Raw genomic sequence first — 24,628 nt, forward strand, 5'->3', positions numbered from 1 at the left:
AAATGAGGTATCAAAAAATTACTTTTCAAGGCTAGCTATTTTGTCCTTAAAAAGGCACATTGGTGTGGTACTTAACTGTCAGAATGCTTGCCTTTGAATCGAGTAGTAAATTTAGAACATTTTGAGAACAGGGGATGCAAGGAAAGCTAATGAGGTGTCAATAAGATCATGAACAAAACAAGTAATCTGCCAGGTTTTTTGTGAAATGATTTACCAAAAAGTAAGAAATAAAATAGAGAAACATTTGATGTGCCTTTGAATAATGCTCAGAATCATGTACAGCAGATGTTATGCATCAGATAATTCTTTCATCTGTTTTATTTCTTACTTTTAGACAAATCATTTCACAAAACATTTGACTGATTTCAGTGTTTTTAAGTACTTGATAATGGCCATATGCCAAATCAGCTGATAGTGCACAGTTGAATGATGAAATAGACAAAGGTAGCAAAAATGGTTTTAACACTTAAAAGATCTACTGTAGCTGTGGACAAACACAAAAGATAATTGATAGTAGTGGTATAACCATTTTTTCCTGCTCCTTCAAATTTGAAAAAAGAAATGTTACTGAATTAAAGTATTGCTAAAGTTATTCATTGTTAATTAAGAAAGTAAGTGGAATAAAGGAGGTTAGGCATAAGTGGTTCTTTGAACTAAATAAGTGATAACAAAACTGTGAGGAACACATTCATGTAATGTCTACTTGTAACACTAACTTTATTTTCTGTGGTTTCTACAGATTGCAGTTATACATATTTTAGTTGTTTATTTCATGATAAATCTATGTAAGATCTGAAATTTTAATGGCAATGACTGATACGTTTTTATTGGGTGGATACAGAATTATGCAGCTCTAATTTCCAGGTGCTCAGGAGACAGGATTCAGTGAGACATTGAAAAAGAACTGTTGCGCTCTTCTCTCTCTGGAAAACATTTCCTTTGTGCAGATAAAAAGTTCTCAGTTAACTTAACATGTCAAATTTGGATAAAATCCAAAGCTTTTGATGGCTACCCCAATAATTGTCATTAGGGCTAAGTATGACTTTCATGAAACAGATAAGGTCCGCACTTTTATGCCATAAGGATAGTATCTGATTGGCTAGAATTTGCCAAGGAGATGGAGCAAGCTGAAGTGGCACTCTCTGAGTATCCGTGCAGAGCAGCCTGTTCCATCTCTGTGACATAATGGAGCCAGTCAGATGAAGTCCTCAAGTCCTCTCACTTTGCAGCAGTTTCCCATTAAGGCTCACTATCTAATTAAATACAATAAGAAGGAATGCTGGGATTGCTGTATCTTCTTCTTGGAAATATATCTCTTCAGGCGTGGGCCAACCAGCAACTGTTCCAGATCTCTTCCCCCATGGCGGTATTTGTACTGATGTATGTATGCATAAAAGATAAATTGAAGACGTCTCACTGTCTTTCATCCCTAGTGTTGCCAGATTATATAATGAATCTTTCACTGATTGGCAACTCTTCAGGCTCTTGACTCATTACACGACATGGCCTCCAACCCTGTTCTGGTTCATGATCAGATGACCCAACATCTGTCTGTTACACAGACTGCATCTACTCAGGAGCATCAACCGTATGTGGCTAGATGGCTTTCCCTTCACAGTGGGAAGGTAGGTTCATCATCCCAATCTTTAAACCAGGTAAAAACCCCCTCACCCATTGACAGATACCAACCAGTCAGCCTCACCAACACGCTCTTCAAACTGCTTGAATAGATGGTAGTGCGATAATTATACTGGGCTCTTGACTTGCAGGGCCTTTTATTCCATTATCAATGTCGTTTCTGGAAGGGATGCTCCACAACCTCCCATCTGATTAGGCAGGGAACAGCAATCCACCAGGCTTTTTCTAAGCGACAACACTTCATTGTGGTCTTTCTTCGTCTACATAAGGCGTATGTCACTACTTGGTGCCATAACATTTTACTTACCCTCCATCACTGGGGATTGGGGCTACCAACCAATTTTTATTGGTCAGTTTTTTTATTCCACTGGTTGCTTTGGGTTGGAGTGTGTATATCATTTGGCTCTCCGTGGATCCAAGAGAGTGGTGTCCTGCAGGATTTTGTGCTGAGTTTCTCATTTTTCTTCTTCTTCTTCTTCTTCTTCTTTTTCTTCCTCTTCACCACCACCACCACCACCACCATCAGTGGATTAGTGGTAGCTGTTGGACCATTGTTCACCCTCACACTGTATGTTGATGAATTTTGCGTTTGATATAGCTCGCAATCTGCAGCCTTGGCTGAAAGTCAGCTCCGAAGTGCCATCTGCAGGGCCTCCACCTGAACCCTTTTCCATGGATAGCAGTTCTCTCCCACAAAAACAGACATACATTGATGTCATATCACATTCCACCCTTACTCAGGACTCTACTTTAGTACCCAGCACTAGGAAGTTGTTTTGCACTCCTGATTTTTGGGCCTGCTCTTGGATAAAAATCTATCATGGCTGCCTGTATTTGTCAGCTAAATATTAGCTGCATGCAAAAGCTTAATATTATCTGCTTCCTTGCCCACATCTCTTGGTTTGCAGATTACATTACTCTCCTCTGTATTTACTGTGTTGTGGTCTTGTTGTGATTGGATTCTTGGTTGCCAGGTCCATGAGTCAGCAGCAAGTACAGATTTGAAATTATTGGACCCAGTCTGTCGATGAGAAGTAAGACTGACAAGTGACATCTTCTGGACTAGATCCATAGAAAGTATCATTGCTGAAGTGGGGATCTTTCTCCCTCTTCAGTTCTGACAGTACTAGCTCTTGGTCACTTATGTAATCACCATCTGACAATTTGCTAATCATCCAACTTACTGAATTATTTTTTCAATGCAAGGGGCATTAACCCTCTGATACTTGTCCTTGTTTAGGATTACCAGCTGAAGTGCACGTTGAGGCTGTCTGCCAGGAGCTTCACCTAACCCCCTTAGAATGTGCCCCCTCCACTGCTCCCCCACCCCAGTTAGTACCCAGTTCACTATTTCAAAAGTTTGTCATCCTGTAATCCTTTTGGCATCTATTCCTCTCAGTTCTGATGAGTGTCAGGGTACTTCTGTCATTTACATTGGCGGCTCTAAAACCATGGACAGGGCGGGATATGCTTTTCATCTCTCACCAGTCAGGAACCTATTGCCAGAAACAAGTGGTGTTTGTACAGTGGAGCTGACAGCCATTAGCAGAACCATACATTTTATTAAGCAGACCTCCTGTGACTGTGTTTTAATTTTCGGTGCTTCAGTGAACAGTCTCCAGGCTGTTAATTGCTGTTACTCTTGTCACCCTGTGATAGCTTCTATTCATGAATTTCTCTCTGACATTAGTTGAACTGCCTACTCAGTTGTCATTCTCTAGGTCCCAAGTCCAGTGGGTACCCCAGGGAGTGAATGGGCCAATCATTTAACTAGAGAAACAGTTAGTGCCCAATACTTGTTTTGATGATACAAATAAAGTCCTTACCCAGACAGGGAACAACATCCAGTGGGCTGCTGTCCCTTCTAGTAAATGTTGCAGTATAAGGAGACTACGGCTGCATGGTGCTCCTCCTCCTCCTCCTCCTCCTCCTCCTCCTCCTGGAAGGAATCCGCCCTCTTATACTGTCTCCATACTTGTCATACCAGATTCAGGCAACCAACTTTTTTTTTATCCGATTACTGCATCACAAAAATGCAACAATTTTTTGTGGACAGTTGTAGAGGGGCTTGATAAAGTGTCATAATATGCACTTTAAATTTCTTCAAGCTGCATTTAGAAGATATGAGAAATCTTATTTAGTCCTATATTCTCAGAGTTTCTTAAAGTTATTCTGTGTCAAAGCTGTAAATATTTTACATTTGTAAGTCAGATTTTTCTTAAAGTTACAATTAAAATATGTATTTCTTGCCAAACATTGTGATTCTTCTCAGTTAAGTTACCATGACAATTAAATCTGTTATACTAATACTGAATAGTGCATGAGTAATCAAATGAGAGACTAATGGATTTCCGATGAATTCACTGTTTTTCCTATCATAAGATATTGTCACCAGTCTCTGAAGCAACTATAATTGTGTGAGTAGTTGGTTTAATTTGTTTTGACTTGCTTTTCCCCCCTTGTGTGCTTAGATTGCGACGTGTGCCATCAGAAAATCAAGGCTGGATGGGTTACCTGTCAAAGGCTGTGTCAGCATCTGCCAATTATCTACCGTCGCAAGTAACAACCGTGTTCAGCCAAGGTCGAGCATTTGCCACCGTTCATCTTCCTTTCCAGGGACTCAGAAATGTTTGTGCCATCACAGTGTATGTATATATTTAGAAAATTTTAATGAACTGGTGTTAAATTCATTTTTTCTCAAATTATTTGCTGAAATTTGGTTGCTTATGTGGTTAAAGAAAATATTTGTAGTGCACTGTTTCTGTTGTGAACTGACAATGTAGGTGGAATGTTTACTGTCGGAGAGTTTCTGGAGAAAAAAGGAATAATTAGTGCTACTTCACAGATGAGGTTTCTTTAAATAATAATAATCATCATTACTGCATGTGCTGGTAAACTATTTTCTATCGTAGATTACAATGAAAAAACTAGGTTAGTTAGTCACCTGAAATGTGTTTACAAATATGGTTGTCTAGAAAGGAAATCAGTCTGTATTTGATAAGCCTTTTGTATCCCAGAGTTAATGATTAAGAATGAAATTTCTGAAGCCTTTACTTTGCTAACTATGGTATTGAAAATTACTACAGTAATACTTCATTCATTTGCTCACAGTCTGTACAACTACTGCAGTGATTTCTGTTTTTGTATGCTTTTAACCCTCCTAGCCACATGTCACTCAGTTCAATCGATAAAACATAAACACAATTTTCATTTCTGCAGAACTTGCAATATGTGATTTCCTGAATGTGATGCAATGAATCTTTCATAAAATTGACCTTCAGCTTAATTTGAAATTATATAAAAGATAATTTGAGCTAAGACATTTTGTAATAATATCGTGTTTCGTGGTCGACAGCACAACAATGTTCTCACAAGCCACTATTACAGAAGTAGTTCTGGGATGAAGGTGGGAAGAGTAACAGCAGAACATTGAGAGTGACAAACGGTGGTTGGTATTGACAGCAAGTGTGTCACTTCAGATAGTATTATATATTTGTTTCCATTGATGTGGTGTCGTGGCAACACTGATGATGACAATATTGGAGCAATGTTTCTGTTTGTGTAGGAAATTAAGAATAGACAGACACTGAATAAAATTTTTGTTTGTTTTTGAAACCTCAGCATCATGTAAAACATCACATGAAGCTGTGGACGTGTAACTGTACAAACTTCATCACCTAAATACATACATGGGAGTTTTGAATTTTGGTATCTGCTATTGAATGCTCAACTAAATGCTGGAAAATAGACATAAGTAAATCAGTGTCTCCCCCACATTTGGGATCATGTGGCACACCCATTTCATAAAGAGGTCACATGAATATATTCAATATGGAAGGTTCGTGTTTTAAGAATGAGCCTTGACTGAACGGAAGGAAAGAATTTTGCGTTATCTTGCACTTTTTCCGAAGCCTATTTACATAATATACGATGTTGGTCAGTCTTGGGCCTGCCTACAGTTGAATGTTATTTCATTTAACAAATTTTACTTGTAGTAGTTTCCACTCCCCAGTGCTACGGACTGATACTGATTTTCAGTCAGTTCGGAGTTGAAGGTGTGTTAGACACAATACTACATTTAAATTTTTGCAGCACTGTTCAGCTGTTGCGGCATGGGCATTTGGAGTGCATTGAGTACTCTTTCGTTTATGTTGGACTAAATTAATTTTGTATGCTCCAAAATTTTCATTTGTATATGTCTTGCTCTTATTGTGTAAAAATGTGGTAAAAGTTATAATTTATGTGATATTTTTGTCACAGTTGCACTGATCTTGTCTTTTCTCAGAGTGTTTTAAGTAACTATTCTTTGAAAAAATTGTAATGGTAGTTCTGAAAATAAATTTCACAAATTCATTATGTGTTGGACTTTTGTTCAAGAAATCAAAACACAGTGAAAATAGAAACACATCTATTTTACCAAGGATTCCATAGCTGTTGAGACATTTATTATACTTTTAACAAGTGTTTTTAGTACTGCTCTTGTAGAACTCTTGTGTTCTATATCTCGACAGAAATGGAAACTACTTTCCTCATCACAATTCCTTCTGTAATGTTTTGTAACTAGCTCCCTGTTTATAGCTTGGAACAAGTTGATTTTGGTGGAGTCAAGATGAACAGTAAGGAATGGTAGTGAACCTTACATGGCCAACTGTCTCCAGAAGAACTGCTGCTACTGTTGCTCTTGTGTAGGCCCTTGAGTTGACTTGAAGAAGCAAAATACACAACTGAAGTAGTCTTGTCCCTGCCTCTCTCTCTCTCTCTCTCTCTCTCTCTCTCTCTCTCTCTCTCTCTCTCTCTCTCTCTCTCTCTCGTCACTTCAGGAAGTAAGTAAAAGTTGAACAATCAAATTATTTTGTATCCCAAAACACAATGTGAACTGGCTATCAGACAGGGTCACTTTGAAACTCCGTGTGGTTGGTGACAGATCCAACTTTAATACACTGGAGGTTGATTGATTTCCTGTTTGTAATGAAGGAGATGTTGCTGACTGACACTTTAAAAAAATGTGATAGGGAATAATGTTTCAAGGCACTCACCTTTTCTCTGCTTTTTCAGTAATCTAGCACATGGCTGTCATCTTGGTAGTCAATTGTACTCGGTGTCTCTATAGTCAGTGCCATTGGCACTCCTCCACAAACTCATTCATCACAAGACAACTGGTACCATCATCAAACTAATTATTGTGACATCATGTCTGGGCCATATACCTGAGCAAGCTTTATAAGACTTCTCCACAAATTATGCCATGTACTCATTTGTAATGGACAGTCACCAAAGCCTCTTTCATTCAGGAGTGCAGCAAATATATATCACACATTGTGATGCTGTGTGGTGCACACACTGTCAAAATTGCCGGTTTCATCATAACTCCATTATAAGTGCCATAATGCTTCCATCAGATGATATGCAACCTGTGAACTGCAGACAGTAAAATTTCCTCTTGTATTTATTACTGTTGGACATATGTGCAACTTATTTCAGAACTACCCTTCATCTATAGATTTTGTGTTTGATAAATGAATTCAGCAAGTGCCATATGTTCTCTTTCTTATTATGTTGCAATACGTTTCAGTATATTAATATTCAATTAATGGTTTTATTCAACAGCATACAAAAAGTCCTGAGGTTGCTTGTTGCTTCTGCTGATGGTTATTTGTATGTTTACAATCTGGACCCAAATGAAGGTGGTGACTGTACTCTATTGAAGCAACACAGGTCAGTATTATTAGTCCACTATTCATGTTTTGGATGTTAATTACAGCAAAAAGGCAGTCAGTTATGTCATAAATGGATAACTGCATCATGTTACATTCTGTTTTTATTATAGTGTTCTGCAGATATTGATCATATTGCTGTTGTGCACTCACCCCCAAAAGGCACCACATATTTTTCATCTTACTGATTAACAGCATCTGTTGTTTTAGAATATTTCATTACTATTTAGCAGACAGAAAAATACGCGGTAGCACAATGACATAAGAATATAGCATTGTTTAACAACAGTAAGTACATAATGTTATTAGAAGTATTTAATGAAATTCTTATGTGCAGTGCAGAAAGATATTCATTCATGAAAAGTTAGGTTCTGTGGATGGGATGTGAAATAAGTTACCTACAGACCCTATTTACATCCTCTGTTCAGAGATTGCTTTCTGGCCTGAAACAGTTTTGTAAGTTTTATCTCCCTCCTTCCCAGCCCGCTTTTCTTGTGGTGATAGAAGAATAAGTTGCTGAAGATAGTGAAAAATAAGATGTAGTTTCCCAATCCTACTAATCATCCATGGTACTGACACATGCCTATCCCACATGTTTGTGATGTGTGTGCTGATAGTTTCATTACATATTTTAACTGAATACCTTTTCAATTTTGATGAGAGAAGATCTGTAAGTGTGTCTGGGTATTTTTGCTCTTATTTTAAATGTTTATTATTATTATTATTATTATTATTATTATTATTTAAAAAAAAAAAAGAGGTGAAGATGTGGCTGTTTTCAGAGTAGTTGATTTCCTGCTAATAAAGTAATCCAGAAAGAATTCCCATAATTATCAGTATGAGAAGATGAGCACTAGTCATAATTTGTCTTTAATATACTCCACAGAAAGACCTAGCAGTGGTTGCTTCTGTCTGTTGATGTATAATGCCACTCACTCCATATCTCTAAATGCTGTCCTTCATGATGATGCTTGCAGAACATGATGTGTGAATGAATGAATTTCCCCAAATCATTAAGCTGTAGGTTTTAGCTAATTTTGATGGGTTGAATCAACTAGTTTGTACAAAATCAGTCAGATACAGTAATCTGAAGTACTGTATCAGATTCTGATAGGTCATATTAACTGTTTTTGTTGTATTCTCCTTAGCTGCTTTTATGTCGTCTTGTCTCTGTAAAGCTGTACCATGGGAAACAAGAAGAGGATGTTGGTTGGTGGCCAGTATCCTTGCTCTATAACATAAACTGCTCGCAATTAATAACTGGGTTCTTTATTCATAAACAAAGAGATATTTAACTCAAGTTCAGTGTGCTGTGGTACAAGCTCTCTTCTGTATAGTCCAATGCAGTTGAAGCAGAAGTTTGTTATGTTCACTATGAGGTTGTTATGTGCTGCCTGTCTCAGTGCTGGAGGCTAAGTCTGCAGATCCATTTCAGTGACACGCTGGAACTCCACGGCATACAACCTCCAACTAACTCGGCGTAACTAACTAAACTGACTGGCTTAGTAACTGGCTAAACTGGCCCTTTGGTCTGTGCAGCAATCCTAAATACTGGCAGCTGAGAGGGCGTTGGCGGCATGTTTCCAGCAAGTCTTGTCATTGGCCTCTATTGATACTCTTGTAACCTCTATGCCGCATGGTGTGCTGGCGCCAGTTATGCCAGCACAGTTTTTTGCTATTAACCAAAATTTAGCTTTAAATGCACCTCTTACGTGTGTGTGTGTGTGTGTGTGTGTGTGTGTGTGTGTGTGTGTGTGTGTGTGTGTGTGTCGAGGGGGGGGGGGGGGGGGTTGCGCGTGCATATCCAATACCTTCTTTATTTTATCATAGCATTTATGTGGAATTATTTGACTGTCATATTTAATTTATACTAAAAGCTGTGTAACTGGACTGTGTAGTTCTCCTCTCCACCATCACGGCTCTGCTACATACAGCGGACTCAGACTGATGTAACCTATTGCATAATAGAACCCAAAGGAGCCATCAAAACCATGAGTAGTTCACACGTAATGCCAAACATCAGCATTGCAGTGCATCATATGCCGCTGATACTAGATTAAATTGTCATAGTCATGTATTATAAAACTTCACTCTTTCCACTCCACCCCACCCCCACCTCCATAGCTAACTTGCAAATTTGCCACATGGAACTGGGCTCATGTTGCCAATGCCAAAATATTGGGGTAAATATACCATTTTCAATCATTGCCACTCCCATGATAATACTCCTCCCATACAAATTGCCATTTTTCTGTAGCAATCTAGATCTTCATGAAGTATGTATTTCTTTATGAACTTGTACGGGGAGACACATTATAGTGACACCATGTTGACCTGAAATAGAGTTGGAGTGCTAAAATACACTTGAAGATGAAAAAAAGCACCATGAAGGAATTTTGCAAATGAGGTGGAAATTGGTAGATGTGATGCACGTGTGCAAACAAGCAAATGATTATGATTTCAAAGAAAATAGGATGATTTATTCAACAGAGAGAGCTTCACAAATTGAGCAAGCCAATAATGCATTGATCTGCCTCTTGCCCTTGTGCAAGTAGTTATTTGCCTTGGCATTGATTGATAAAGTTGTTGGATGTCCTCCTGAGGGATATCATCCCAAATTCTGTCCAATTGGTGCATTAGATCATCAAAATCCCAAGCTCGTTGGAGGACCCTCCCCATAATGCTCCAAAAATTCTGAGTTAGGGATTTGCTGACCTTGCTGGCGAAGGTAGGGCTTAGCAAGCTCAAGCAGTAAAATTGTCACGGTGTGAGGGTGGGTAGTATCTTGCTGAAATGTAAACCCAGGATAGCTTGCCATGAAGAGCAACAAAACGAGGCATAGAATATCGCCAATGTACCATTGCTGTAAGGGTGCCATGGATGACAACCAAAGGGGTCCTGATATGAAAAGATATGCCACATTATTCCTGATTGTCGGGCTGTATGGTTGGTGACAGTGGAGGTGGTATCCAACCGCTGTACAGAGCATCTCCAGACAAGTGTTCGTTTGTCATAGGGGCTGAATTTGAGGTGGGACTCATCAATGAAGACAATTCTACTCCACTCAGTGAGATTTCAGGCCAAAAACGTGCCTGGAGATGCCCTGGACAGTGATGGGATACCAACCTGAATGTTGCCTGCCATACAGCCTAACAACCAGGAGAAATGGTTGTAACGTGCCATTTGGACAGAATTTTGCATGATATCCCTCAGGAAGACATCCAAAAACTCTTTTCAATCAATGTCAAGCTGAATAACTGCTTGCACAAGGGCCAAAGGTGGACAAATGTGTTATTGATGTGCTCAATTTGAGAAGCTCTTTCTCTTGAATAAATCATCCAGTTGTTTCTCAGTATATGTACATCATATTTACCAATTTCTATCCCATTCGGATAATTCTTTTATGGTGTGTTGTTTTTTCTTGTCTTAGAATGTATAGTGAAAAGGAGGTAAGGTATCAGTCAGTATCCGACTGCCCAAGAACAGTACTGTCATTCGTGTGAAGTAATTTAACAGAGAAAATTGCATCCAAGATGCATCTGCAATCATGTTGAGATCAAATCTTTACTTGCAAGCTAGAATCAAACAGTGGCACAAACTAAAACATAGTATAAGCATCAGCTATTGAAACCAGAGCTTCATTCATTCAGCAAAGGAAAGAAAAAGTAGTGAGCAGGAATGAAAATAATAGGCTCAGTAGGAAAGTAATTCAGAACGTGTACTAGAGGACAAGATCAGGACAGTCAACAGTGAAATTCTAGCAGCACATGAGCTTCGAAAATTGAGAAGTTTCGTAACTAATGTCTATTTGAAAGCAACCAATTTTGTCTTTACACTCGAACCAGTTTCTTACTCGTAATAATCAGCACATGTTTGAAGAGATTACATGCAAACATGTCAGTCATATAAATTGTGCATTTGGATGGATACCAAATGTCAGGCTTTCCATGGATTTTTTAATGAGGGCATTACTGAAGGCTGTAAACTTCTGGCTCCTAATCTGCTTCTTATATATTGAGGATTCCCACTTAGTTTTAGAACAAGGCAGTTGACCGGACGTTAAACACTTTGTATTAAAGGCTGATATTTCTGTTTCAATGATTATCTAATACACACAGCATCCTTTTTCTTGCTTGGCCTCTTGAGATTTGTAATTATATTTTTTCATTTATATGGATGTCAAACTGAACCAAAATCAAATAAACAAATTAACAATAGGCAGACTTGAAGTACAACAAAGGAGTGAGTTTCTCCGAACTCAACACATTCTTTGTCTGGAATGTGTCAGCTAGTTTCTCCAGTGCAGCAGAAAATCATATGCTGAAATGATATTGTCTCTAAATCATATGGAATAGCATTTCATTGCATCTCTTCCCCTCTTACGTACACAAGACTCTATGAGCATCACACACTGCTTTGCTATGTAGTTCGTAACTTTGACAACCCCTGCTGTGAAACTTTTTCTGCTGCCTAGGTGTTCTCCGTAATTAGCAATATCTTGAGACCAGGTACATCAGAGGGCAAACTATGCGGACACTGCGATAATCTGGGTCATACACATACTAATATGCAACTGTTGTATACATTTGCATGTACACCTATACTCAGCCAGAAAACTGAAGAAGCATAGCTGGGGCTATTTGATGTACCACAATCACCTTCGCTGGTGACCACAGAGTTGAGCACCCCACAAACCAACTAACCGCAATCAGCTTCCCTCCCCTATCCTGTTTGTCATGAATAATATGTGGGAAGGAAAACTGTTGGTAAAGCTACCATGAAAGTTGATTGTCTCTGGTGTTACTGTCATTGTCATTTCATGAGATATTTTGAGGTGGAAGTAATATTTTATGGGGGAAGTAATATTTTGCTTCGCCCTTCTTTAGCAGAACACGCTACGTGATGCGCAAAATTTATGTTGTAGCATGTGCCTTTGGATGCAGATGAGCATCCTATGATGCTGCCACACTTGCCAAATGAGCCTTTGTGGATACACATTGCTTTTCCTTAGATGGCCCTTTATTCTCATTTGAGAAAATCCCAGACTGTCAAACAATTTGTACTTGGTGACCAGTCAAACCGTTTTGTAAACTCTCCCCCTTTTGTTGGGAAAATTACACATTTCCTAATGATTTTTCTGACATGCCACTTGAAATTGCTTTCAACACGCATTCCTAGATGTGTTAGAGTTGTGATTGTTTCAGTGGTTGTTTCTTAAAGACTTATTTTGAGACACATTTTTCAAATTGTGTTCCAGCACTGTCAACTTATTTAATTCCATCTGTTTTTAATGTTTTTTGTGTTCTGCACTCTGTTCATTTACAGTTTGCATGGTTTGGGTGATATTAGCTAAAACAGTTGGTGCACACTATTTGTCAAACAGTCAAGAACAGTAAAATTTGTGAACCAACATGAACAGAAGTGTGTCATGTTACTACACTGCCATTTTCACATTATGACACTTTGTTCTAATAAAACACTCAATAATAGCATTTAAAGCTACAACTAGTAATAAGTAATGAAAGAAGGTTTAAATAAATATAGCCTAAAAGGAAAACTCCCAACTACATTTAAGTATAACTCATAGCCAAAGGAAGTAATTTCATATATTCATTCGACCACCTTGAGTTTTTCATTGCCCATAGACCATCACCAAGTTAAAGAGAGACAGACGATCCAAATAAGTGTTCACCACATTTTGTCACAATACCCCATTCTTGCTGTCCCTTTTACTTGTCACTTGCACATTTGCACGACAGCCTCCACCCCCTCCTCCCCCGCCCGTCACACACACAGGTGCCATACATGCACAACAAGAAGATGAATAACACAATTATTTTGCATCAGGATTCAGAGAAAGAATATATATTGCATTTTATGCTGATGGAATGAACATCTACTCTTGACTACTTTGTATGGTTTGCCACCGACCAAAATCTTCAATCCTTAGTGTGAAGTAGATTTCAGATTTTGAATAATTTTAGCTTTGAAAGTTCCTGACAAATTTAAACCTGTGCTGGACTAGGACCCAAACATAGAACATTGCCTTTGCAGGATTGTTCATACTGAACTATCCACAACACACAACCCCTCCCCGCAACTTCAGGCCTTGCAGAACTTCTGGGCAAGGTACCAGTTATAAGTTCCAGCCAGGCACACAATTTTAATTTGATAGGAAGTTTCAAAACACTGGGCACTGCTGCAGGATTAAAAACTCCATATTCAATTTTAGCATGGTGTAATGAATTTTTTATTTATTTTACCTTGGTTCGTGAGACTTGTGTTAAAATTTACTTCATCATCAGCAATATGAAACTCTGCAAAAATTTCTGTCTCAAAGTTAAGAAAATTTATGAAATCATTTAAACTGCATCAGTTGATTGCCTGGCAACTGGCATAATTTAGTTTTGTAAATCCTTAAAGGGTAATCAATAACTGCAAAATAAAATTTTGATTAAAAAGAAAATGAACAACTTTGATAGCAATGGTTGTGGTCTTACATTTTGGTATTTCTGAATGTTTTCAGTGTTGAAAGGACTATGATACATTCAGTTAATTTTGCATTAAAAAGAAAATGAACAACTTTGATAACAATGGTTGTGGTCTTACATTTTGGTATTTCTGAATGTTTTCAGTGTTGAAAGGACTATGATACATTCAGTTAATTTTGCATTGTTTCTACCTCTGTGTGTCCTCCTCCATTTTCCACCTCTCTTGGACTGGGCCAATATCACAACTTAAATATTCTTTTTGCTATTTTCTTCCTAATCTGTCTGAAAGAATCCTGGAAGTTTTTCATACCTGCAATGAAATGGTTACTTTAATAGAGCATTTTGCATTGTTTAGTGTGTTGTGGTGACTAATCTTCTTGCATGACAGATATAATTGAGTATATTAACTTTATAGATTTCACTGTAATGAATTCTTTGTTTGAATTGAGTTGTGTTACTTACATTTTATGTTTGGTTACTAATTTAGTTTCCAGAAACTACTCACGCCAGAAAAATGCAAATCTTGGTTTTCTGTTAGCTGTAGTATTTGATTGTGTGTCATTTCTTATATGTAATTTTAATAATATTTTGTAGAACACTAGAAGCATGATTATCAGGTTATTGTACATGAAATGTTGGAATTGGTAGTGGACCTCCAGATACTCTACTTGTTGCAAATGATCTGTCATTAATCAGTATGAGCGTCATTTGATGCTGTATATTTCACCCAAGAAGAATAAGAGCATTACTGCCACTTTTGTTGAAGTTTGACATTATAGGCCGAAGAAACTCCTCAAAGGCATTTTACAGGTGTGATTTTGGTGACCCTTCTCCCTGCTAAAAAATTGCAGACATTTTAAACTATTGCAGTCAGCTAGGAAGAAATCTGGTGAGTATGGTAGATGTGGAAGTGTTTTGTTATGCAGGCGGTGCATCTTTTGGCCTGGTTTTTCCTTCAAAACACAATATCTTGTATAATTCCATTTTCATTGACCAGTCTTACTTTAATACATCAGATTTCAATACATTTCATTTGGTTTTTGTGCTTCTTAGCTTTTTCTATCATCAGATTTCAGTGAAAAATAATCATTCTCTTTTATTTCACTCATGTCAAGGTTGGTACTGAGACAGTTAGTGCAGTTGTAACCGCAGTGGAGTTGCATTGAGAAAGAGCAGGGTTCGTATTTCTATGCAGCCTTCCAGGTGAAAGCTCTCTGGAGTTTCACTAAATTATTCATGTAAATGCAGGGATGATTCCTTTGAAGGGGCCACAGCTGATTTTCTTTCACATTGTTGTCCCTTTTTAGATTGTACTCCATAACAGATCACTTTGTCACCAGGACTTTAATCTGTTTTTCAGATGTGAGCCGGGGTTTAACATTTTATTTGCTGATTAGGAAATCTAATTGTTGTATTGAGTGCAAGTAATTGTCATATAATACATATTTCACGCACATAATAATGAAAACAGTCAATTTTTGACCAAATAATGTAATTGGATAGGTAAAAAAATCTACTCAGCAAGTGGCAGCGGAATACACACATAATTATAACCATATTTCATGCACAGATATAGGATGCTCTCATATCCAAGAGGACATATGCTCTGCATTATCCTCTTGAGCAATCCACATACAAATGTTCCAATTCTACCATGAGATGGGAAACCTGAAATAAAGTATACCTGGTATCACTAATTTCATAGTGACAGTGTATCATTTTTTTTTATTTACAGCATCAAGTGAAAATGAATTCCTTTCTGCTAGTCTTTGATGTCTTTTTTGTGTTGTAAAACATCACAAAGATTATGAAGGAATTCTTGACTCAACAGTTATATCAGCATTTATATGGTTGTGAACATGGGCCATCACTTTACTAACACCATTTGGAATACAGGTCTCCTATTTTGAGACAGTATTGATGGCATTTGGAATTATGGAAATAATAGAATTCTAGAATCAATATTTCATGTGCAATGAGCTGATCACACATTACAGTGTTTTGTGTAATTTCCATTAACAGCTAAATGTATTGCAAAACTCATGGTTTCAGACTGGATGGGAAACTGGAGCAGCCAGCAGAACAGGCAGCTGGTGCAACTTGTATAAGCCCTGAGAATGCTCACTCTGCTTCCAAACCTGTTACTAATGCGTCTGCACCACCAGGTGATCACTGTCAGTTATAGCAACACTCAGCAAAGTGCTTATTATCTGTCAACATCCTTTGACTTTCTTGGCATTTCTTAACGTCCTTTAACACTGCTCTGTCTTTCTGTGTGTGTGTGTGTGTGTGTGTGTGTGTGTGAGCATGCTCCCATGGCGAGAGCCATTGTTATTCCATAAAATCTTCTGGGCAGTAGATCATACCATACCGTAAAGTGAACCACCTTTTTTACTCATTACAGTGGTGGTCAGAACATTATTTCACCTTACAATATGATGTGATCTGTGACCCAGAAGGATTTTATGAAACTGTGTGTGTGTTATTACATTAATATTTGTTTAATCATAAGTTTATTTACATTGCCAAAATAAACGTAACAGCAAGAATCTGTTTCATAGCTGATAGAGTAGGCACCTCTGTCAGCTACAGACTTGCTGCACACAACATATTGTGTTGTTAGACTTATTATTAAACAAGTACAAAAATTTGTTCCTCAGTTGGCAATTTCATGTGAATAGATTGATGAATTGAAGAAATTATTAGGTATTGATGAAATACCAGTGGAACACTTTCAGTTGTTATGCCAAAGGATAAACCAAGAACCATAAAAGCTCATGAATGAAATTTATGAAATTGAGGAAGTTCTTTCAGATTTTGAAAAATAAAATATAACTATTGCACATCTGAAGAAAGCAACAGTAATTAGGCATGAAAGTTATTACACAATGAGTCTAGCATCACATGTGCAAGAAACACTCACAAGACTAGATGATCGAAGAATGCAATGGAAAATTGAATGTAGGTTAACAGAGGACCAGCTTGATTTTGGGAGAAGGAATTTCAGCACTGTGTTAATTAATAGAGCATAGATTTAGGAAAAATGCGGAAACATACATGGCATTTGTTGGTTTGGAAAGGTCTTTTAAAAGTGAGGAATGAAATAAAAATGATTTCTATTCTTAGGCAGTGTGGTATCAGATACAGGGATAGAAGATAATCCATACTCTGTATTCAATGCATACAGTCATTATTGTTAGAAAAATAGAAGAAGCCAAAGAAGCTGCTAACTGTAATAAAAGAAACATAAGGTAACGATACACGCAGAAGGTGGATATTTTGAATGGCTAAATGTTAAAACTGGAAAGATTCAGACAAGGACTGCAAAAAGCAAAAGAAATTTCTGCTACATCCAAAAGTATAAACTTTGGAAAACAAATATTCATGATAAGCTATATCTGGAGTACAGCTCTGTGTGGGTGTGAAACATGAACAATTGAGAAAACAGGAAAGAAATGGTTATAAGCGTTTGACATCTGACTGTAATTTTAGTATGGTGCATAAAAAACTAAAAACTTGGGTTGTGATGTTGTGACATACTCCTTTGTGGTAGAACACTATTAAAGAAAGTGTTAATGTTGTGGATTACACTAGCACTCTGGGAGATAATTAATCAGAAAATGTATCCAAACAGTGGAAATGGGTAGACAGAGAAAATGCAAGAGTCAGAGATAAAGCGGAGAGAACCAGTGACAACTTAATCAAAAAATAAGGAAGAATTATTTTATCCATGTGTTTGTGGGAGCTGCTTCATTTAGAAAGTGTTCTATAGTGCCAGGATCATATCTAAAATATGCTGACAAGGCTACAAAATAAAAATAACTTTTGTGTTGCCTACAGCCTTGAGCAGGTACTCTTTTATTGGACACCTCTATGTGATCTTGTGTTTTATTTTGTGAGCTTGTGTGCTAATTTTGCTGTTTTTGGCTACTTACACACCTTCTCATTTTGTCTCCTGGCTTAGTAGACTCTGTTCCAGAACTTCCAACCCCAGATAAATCCAAGGTGGTCCCTGGGAACCGAATCTTGAGCTTATGTGCCAGTTGCCAACAACATTGTTATATTACTAAGGGAGTCTACATTTCCATCCTGCATACTTTCACCCTGGAAATGTCTGGTTATCACCATGCTAAAAAATATTAGTTTTTTTTCTTCCTTGCTGTAACAACTGATAAATTGTTAGTGCAGTCTGGAAGCTACACTTTGGAGTAAAGTGTAACAGTTAAGGTTTCAAGAGATTGTTGTTAATTTGTACACAAATTTTGCAGGATAACACTTAATATAGTATGTGATAAAGAATATTCCTACTTATTTTATTTTTAATAGTATGAACATGTTGAGAGCAAATATGATGGAAAAATGCCCATGATAATTCTTTGAACCATTACAGCTTATATCACAGACACAATTGTGTAGAAAATAATAATCACAATTATATAAAACTCCCATAGTGAGATGTTTATTGTTCCTTTTGATTTGCTGAAATAAGCATCAACACAGCATTTTTGTACTCTACTCATTCTGACAGACATATTCTCAAAACTTCTTAATAAGAATATCGAATTTTTCAGAGGCCATATCCTTATGGCATTTAATAATAAGACAGTTACAGAAAGAAAAATGCTGTAATTTCTCTATAATGTTTAAAATAGGACTAGAGGTATTATTAAAATATGTGTGTAAATATCCATTAACATGTCAATCTTAGTCTGAGGAGATACTTGAAGGAATGTTAATGCCCATTACGTACACGCTGGACAGTTTCTTCGCAGACTGCATTTTTCAGTAATAAGTACAAATATTTGATTTGTTTTTGAGGAGAATCGAGAAGCAAGATTTCGAAACCATGTCTGTTGTAAAATTGTTGATGCCTACTTTACTGATTAAAAATATGAAGTGTAATTTTATCAAAAGTATCTTCAAAAAAGTTATTATTTTGATAGTCAGGAGTTATAATCCTCCAAGTGCTGCAACTAAGATGCTGTTTGTTTACTTATCATATGCAGTTGGAGTCGGCCTATGGACTGAGGTGAGAAGTTGTCGGCTGGACAGGGTCGAGGGAGAAAGAGTTGGGAGGTGGGAAGAGAGATTGGAAAGAGAGATTGGAAAGAGATAGCTAGCAGTTCTTTTGTTGTGCCTGTCTGTGACTCAATGTCTCCACTGCGAGTGAGTAGCAGTCTATCCTTTTCATAATATTGTCATATCATAAAGCAGCTTAGTGTTTCACAAAATGCAAATAGCAACATGCCCAATATACAAAAAGGAGTATGTGAATAATACCTGACAATTCTTTAAAAATCAAATCTTATTCAGCTATTAGAAGCATTGAGTTGTTGACAGGCACATAAAAAGAATGAATACTTTACTAGCTTTCAGACTGGCTGAAAACACGCAATACCAGGATGGCACAGGTGGATAGGCTAGAGGGAGAAAGAGATGGGAAGTGGGGAGAGAGCTTTGGGAGGGGTAGGTAGCAGCTCGAACAGAGCCTGCTGGTGTGTGGTTTAGGAATGCCTGAGGAGAGGCAGTATGTGCCTGGGATAGGAATGTGACACACTATCCTGGAGCCAAATGTTCATACAATACAGGTTCTAGGTTGTAGCATAATAATTGTGTTGTTTGAAGCTTTGTGGGGTTCAGAGAAGAAAAATCTGTTAACTGTAGATGTTGAGCATACTTTGACCCACACTGTAACTGAAGAGTAAAAAAATGTGTTATCTTTGGAGATCTTTTCCTAGTGAATTTGATAAAATGCATAATAAATTATGAGAGACTACCAGTCAGTTTTGAGATTAGCTACCGAGTGGCAGCTAGGTACATAGTACAGTTTTCAGCTTATTTAACTCTCAAATTGTAGTTAATGCTTATTGCATCTGAAGTTAATGTTGGGGTGGACTAGATAGTGCTCACCTTCAGGAGGCCAATTTTCATAATACACTGCCAGTAGACTCATTTAAATGTACAGGAAAAAAGCTGTCTGTCATTCAAAATTCTAAGCTCAGGGAGGTAAGAGGCATATATTTGGAAAGTATGGAAATGGGTTCAGATCACTCAGGTCCTAGGCTGAGAAGGACGCACATGAAAACAGAAGGGTGTATCCCAGTCTAGGGTCTGGTTGACCTGCTCATCCTTCCGAAGTAACCATTGCAATTATTCTTTAATTTATGCCCAGATTTTTTATTATTGCACAGATCAAAGTAATTGGTTGTTCAGTAACAATTGTAGTAACTCTTTCTTATCCATCAGAATAATTGGATGTATATTCAAAAGGAAGTGATTTTCTGAAAAGTATCATCATAATTAAATACTAGTACTTAAGTTTACTAGTTTTATCTTGTACTCATGAAAGATGACAGTGATGCAAGAATATGAACCAGAAGAAAAATTTAGATGAACCATAGAAATGACTTGAGGGCATAAGGACAAAAATGCTTCCTTAGGAATTGAAAGTGAACATTTAATTACAATTAATGAGGTAGTATAGTCTTCTTCATTACTCACTGAACAAGTTTATTGTGTTTATTGCACTTTGGGCGAGAGAATTGGTTAACTGTCAGTGAGAGTTAATATCAGTGCTTTAAAAACAGGCTGGGTCAGATTGCACTGAGTAGGAGTATAAATTTTCTTGCTTTCTGCTTGATAAAGCAGGAAGTAATTTTACAAGTGGGTATGCTGACCTTTAGACATGTAGTGAATATTCTCTATAGTACTTCACTATGTAGCATTTTAAATCATTTTTGGAATCTTGCTAGTAGAGAACCCATACCCTAACACTAACCTTTGCCTGAGAAATACAGGTGGGTTGGTTAGAGTTTCTTCTGACTAGTAGTTATCCATTTAGAGCAGTCTGGAAAGTACTTAACGGGCATATGTAATCGGTAAATTTCTTCCAGGTCTACTTTTTGCATGTAATAGCTGTAGTTATAGTTTTAGTGACCTTTTTATTTTTCTTTTTCTATGAAAAGGCATGAAATCCTAATCCTCTTTTTGTTAACTCCAATCCTCCTTACACCAATCCTTTTGAAATTGACTGAGCATGTTTTTTGTTGCCCTTTACTCCAGGCGCCATAAGTAGCTACGCTGGGATATTGAAGGGCTGCTCTCCAGGCTCCATGTCAGGTACTGTTGGTATGTCTGGAGCTTCAGGACAATTAACAAATTACTTTATGAACCACTAGTTTATGAATACAACAAAATGGAGGCAATTTAGTTTGCATGCAGCCATTTGTTGTCATAGGATAGCACTGTCCCATAAAAATGCCCATAATATGTTCAGTTAAAGGCACTAATGTTCACAATTAGTAATTGTTTCACTCTGACATGATGCATGTATAGCAGAACTCTGGTAAGACAGCCAAGAGTCAATACTGATTATGTTTATTTTAGGGATGTGGTGTGCTAAAATGTTAATTTCCTAAGTTCATTATACCTAGTTTAATGAGTTGTGTTTGTGATGTGGATTATCTGTAACTATTTTTGATATGTATAACTGTATTTTGGGAATAGACTACACAGCTGATGAGTATGTTCAGAAAAGTGATATATATATATATCATCTGTGTGTGTGTGTGTGTGTGTGTGTGTGTGTGTGTGTGTGTGTGTGTGTGTGTGTGTGTGAGGGGGGGGGGGGGGGGAGAGAGAGAGAGAGAGAGAGAGAGAGAGAATGAAACTGATAATCATTGTAGGCCAACATAAAATACTGTTTTTTTTTAAAAAAAGATAAATATGTGACTAGGATTTTTCCTACATTAACAGTATAATGCAAAAGGATAAGTAAAAAAAAATCACTCAGCAAGCAGCAGCGGCAGGAGAACACGCACAGACACATAAAGGTTTAACTTTTACAAGCTTTTGGGGCCAGTGGCTGCTCCTTCTGGCAGAAGAGTTGAAGGGAAAAGAAGAGGGGTGAAGGAAAAGGTTTAGGGAAATGGTATACTTCAGAAAAGTCACCCAGAAACCCGGGTCAGGGGCAACTTACCAGGCAGGATGAGAAGGAAAGACTGATTGTTGGAGACTACACTGGATGAGATTTTGAAATCCTGCCCAGTGCAGTCCCCAGCAATGATTGTTTCCTTCTCATCCTGTCCGGTAAATGGCCCCTGACCCGCAGTTTTGGGTGACATTTCTGAATTGTTCTCCTTTCTGTAAACCTCTCCAGTCCTTTTCCTTCACTCCTCTTCTTTCCTCTTCAACTCTTCTGCCAGGAGGAGCCACTGGCTCTGAAAGCTTGTACAAGTTAAACCTCTTTTGTGTGTGTGTGTGTGTGTGTGTGTGTGTGTGTTCTCCTGCCATCACTTGGTGAGTAGATTTTTCTACCTATCCATTTACATTATATTATCAGTAATGGATTATTTTTATTGTAATATCTTAACAAAGTATGGGAATTATACACAGATGAGAATGAAAAAATGTGCATGCACTGTGTGTTTACAAAGAAGTGTAAATTAGCAAAGAGAGATACTGAAGAAATGAGAGGGAAACTGACAGCGATAGGGAAGGAGAGAAAATGGAAAGAAAATATAATCTGTGTTCATTCTGAGACAAATAATGAGCTGATGGAAACAAGTGCTCAAATCATAACATTCAGTGTTGCTTTGTGTCTTCAGTAATGGTGCAGTGTCAACTCATACTTATTATTGTACCATCTTATTAGTTATATCCAACTCCATCATACAATAAATAACTGATGTACGAAAAAGAACATTTAGCAGGTAATGAGGTCCCCCCTCTCCCTCCCCTCTCCCCCTCCCCTCCCCTCCCCTCCCCTCCCCCTCTCCCCCCCATCTCACCCTCTCCCCCCCATCTCCCCCTCTCCCCCCCATCTCCCCCTCTCCCCCCCATCTCCCCCTCTCCCCCCCATCTCCCCCTCTCCCCCCCATCTCCCCCTCTCCCCCCCATCTCCCCCCTCTCCCCCCTCTCCCCCCTCTCCCCCCTCTCCCCCCTCTCCCCCCTCTCCCCCCCTCTCCCCCCTCTCCCCCCCTCTCCCCCCCTCTCCCCCCCTCTCCCCCCCTCTCCCCCCCTCTCCCCCCCTCTCCCCCCCTCTCCCCCATCTCCCCCTCTCACCCCCATCTCCCCCTCTCTCCCCCATCTCCCCCTCCCCGTGTGTGTGTGTGTGTGTGTGTGTGTGTGTGTGTGTGTGTGTGTTTTCATTGAAAAATGAACCACATATGCAGCTAGTTGATGTTAGTATGTAGTTGTGTTAGGAATATACATTTCTGAGTAAATAAGCCTACCCTCATCTATATTATTTTTATTTTGTGTTTGCATATTTGATCACAATGAGTCCTGTTTATCTCAATAGCACAAGTTTGTCTCCACTGTACCATTTGTGTGAGTTCTGTTATTATATTTGTTTGTAACTGTATCGGTTGTATTCATAAACTGTGGAAGTTACAAGCAGAAATGAAAAATCCAAATGTTAATGAAATCAGATTCCTGCTAAGATTGTATTTAACAACGGACCCATGTGTCGGTAGAGTGCAGGAATAAAAGTGCATTTAGAATCAGTTTCCTCTACTTTTCTGACTATTGTTTCTTTTTCCATAAGAATAAATTTTGGACTTCCAAGACTGCAAAATTCTGTAATGACAGGTTCATTTTGCTGTTGGGTTCTACCATATTTCAGTTTGTGTTTTTATGTGAGGGAGAGGATTTATTTGTGTGTTTGCAGTTGGGGTGAAATGACTTCTCTGTTTGAAGCACAGTTTGTTGCAGTTTCTCATGGTAGATATAGTTAAAGAATTAAGTAACAAAGTTTAATAATTCTAATGCCTTGACCAGAACTCAAACATAAATATTGAGAAAATTAAATAATTTCTGAGTTCTTCTAAAAGGATAAATCATTACCTGTCAGATGAAAAACCAGTGATATAGAATGCATCGATTAACCTCAGTACGGTCCAGCTAATGTGCCTAGAATCCATCTTAATGTTTCTCTCATCTGAAATGTGAATACAGTGTATTTGATGAGTCTCTACAACTGAGCAGTGAGCACTGTTTAAAATGACTGACATTTAAGCACATGTACTTTACATTGTTAGTTGATAGCTCCAGTGTATTGCTAACAAATTGGTTCTATAGATGAAAACTTTCAGCAGTCAGAAATTCACTGGTAAGTAATATTTCTGGTATCATAATAAGTCCTTCAGAGTATAGTTACTGCTCTGTGCAGCTAACACAGGTAGCTGCCACTGGTATCATTTTGTCAGACAACTCACAACAGAAGTTTTTACCTGACTATTTCTCCTTTCTTTAATAAGGAAGTACCTGTTTCACACTTGTTGGTCCTCGAGAAGACTCCAGTGTGTTGAATTCTAGATACATGCTTCCTATTTATAATTTCTCTTTTTTTCTGTGACCTTAGTGGTGACACATTCCTGTGTGCCATAAGGGGGATATTTGCTTGATGTATATTTTTTTAATTTCATTGTTTTATTGCCTTAACTGAAAAGTCAAGAACTAAGTGACAGGTAGAGAAATGCACAAGCGTTCAGATTTCACGCCAGTTGCATAAGAATGGCAGTAGTACCAATACTATGAGGACACAAATCAGGTTTGCTTTAAGTTCCCAATGTAACGATTGCAAGTGTTAGTTATCTTTGACATTAGGCATGTTGAGTTGATGTTAGTCAAGAATTCCGTTAAGGCTACAAAGATGCCATTATCAGCACCTCACTGAGTTTGAACGAGGTTGTGTAATAGGGCTACTAGAAGGTGGATGTTCCTTCTGTGATATTGCAAAGAGGCTTGGCAGGAAAGTAGCTACTGTAAATGAGTACTGGCAGG

At 38.0% G+C, this 24,628-nt stretch overlaps 1 protein-coding gene across 7 annotated transcripts in view; it reads left to right on the top strand.

Annotated features, from left to right (window-relative positions):
- LOC126458472 (WD repeat domain phosphoinositide-interacting protein 2) overlaps positions 1–24,628 on the top strand; it is a 78,560-nt gene that overhangs the window by 49,971 nt on the left and 3,961 nt on the right. Inside the window, exons 6-9 of one of the 7 annotated variants that reach the window (XM_050095551.1) lie at positions 4,110–4,283; positions 7,246–7,353; positions 15,896–16,017; positions 20,906–20,971. In XM_050095551.1, coding sequence (XP_049951508.1) covers positions 4,110–4,283; positions 7,246–7,353; positions 15,896–16,017; positions 20,906–20,971 — 470 coding nt within the window. The remainder of the gene's footprint in view (positions 1–4,109; positions 4,284–7,245; positions 7,354–15,895; positions 16,018–20,905; positions 20,972–24,628) is intronic. The other 6 variants (XM_050095553.1, XM_050095552.1, XM_050095554.1 and 3 more) reach the window with 6 other exon arrangements.

This window comes from Schistocerca serialis, chromosome 2 (assembly GCF_023864345.2).
Source record: "Schistocerca serialis cubense isolate TAMUIC-IGC-003099 chromosome 2, iqSchSeri2.2, whole genome shotgun sequence".
NCBI lineage: Eukaryota > Metazoa > Arthropoda > Insecta > Orthoptera > Acrididae > Schistocerca > Schistocerca serialis.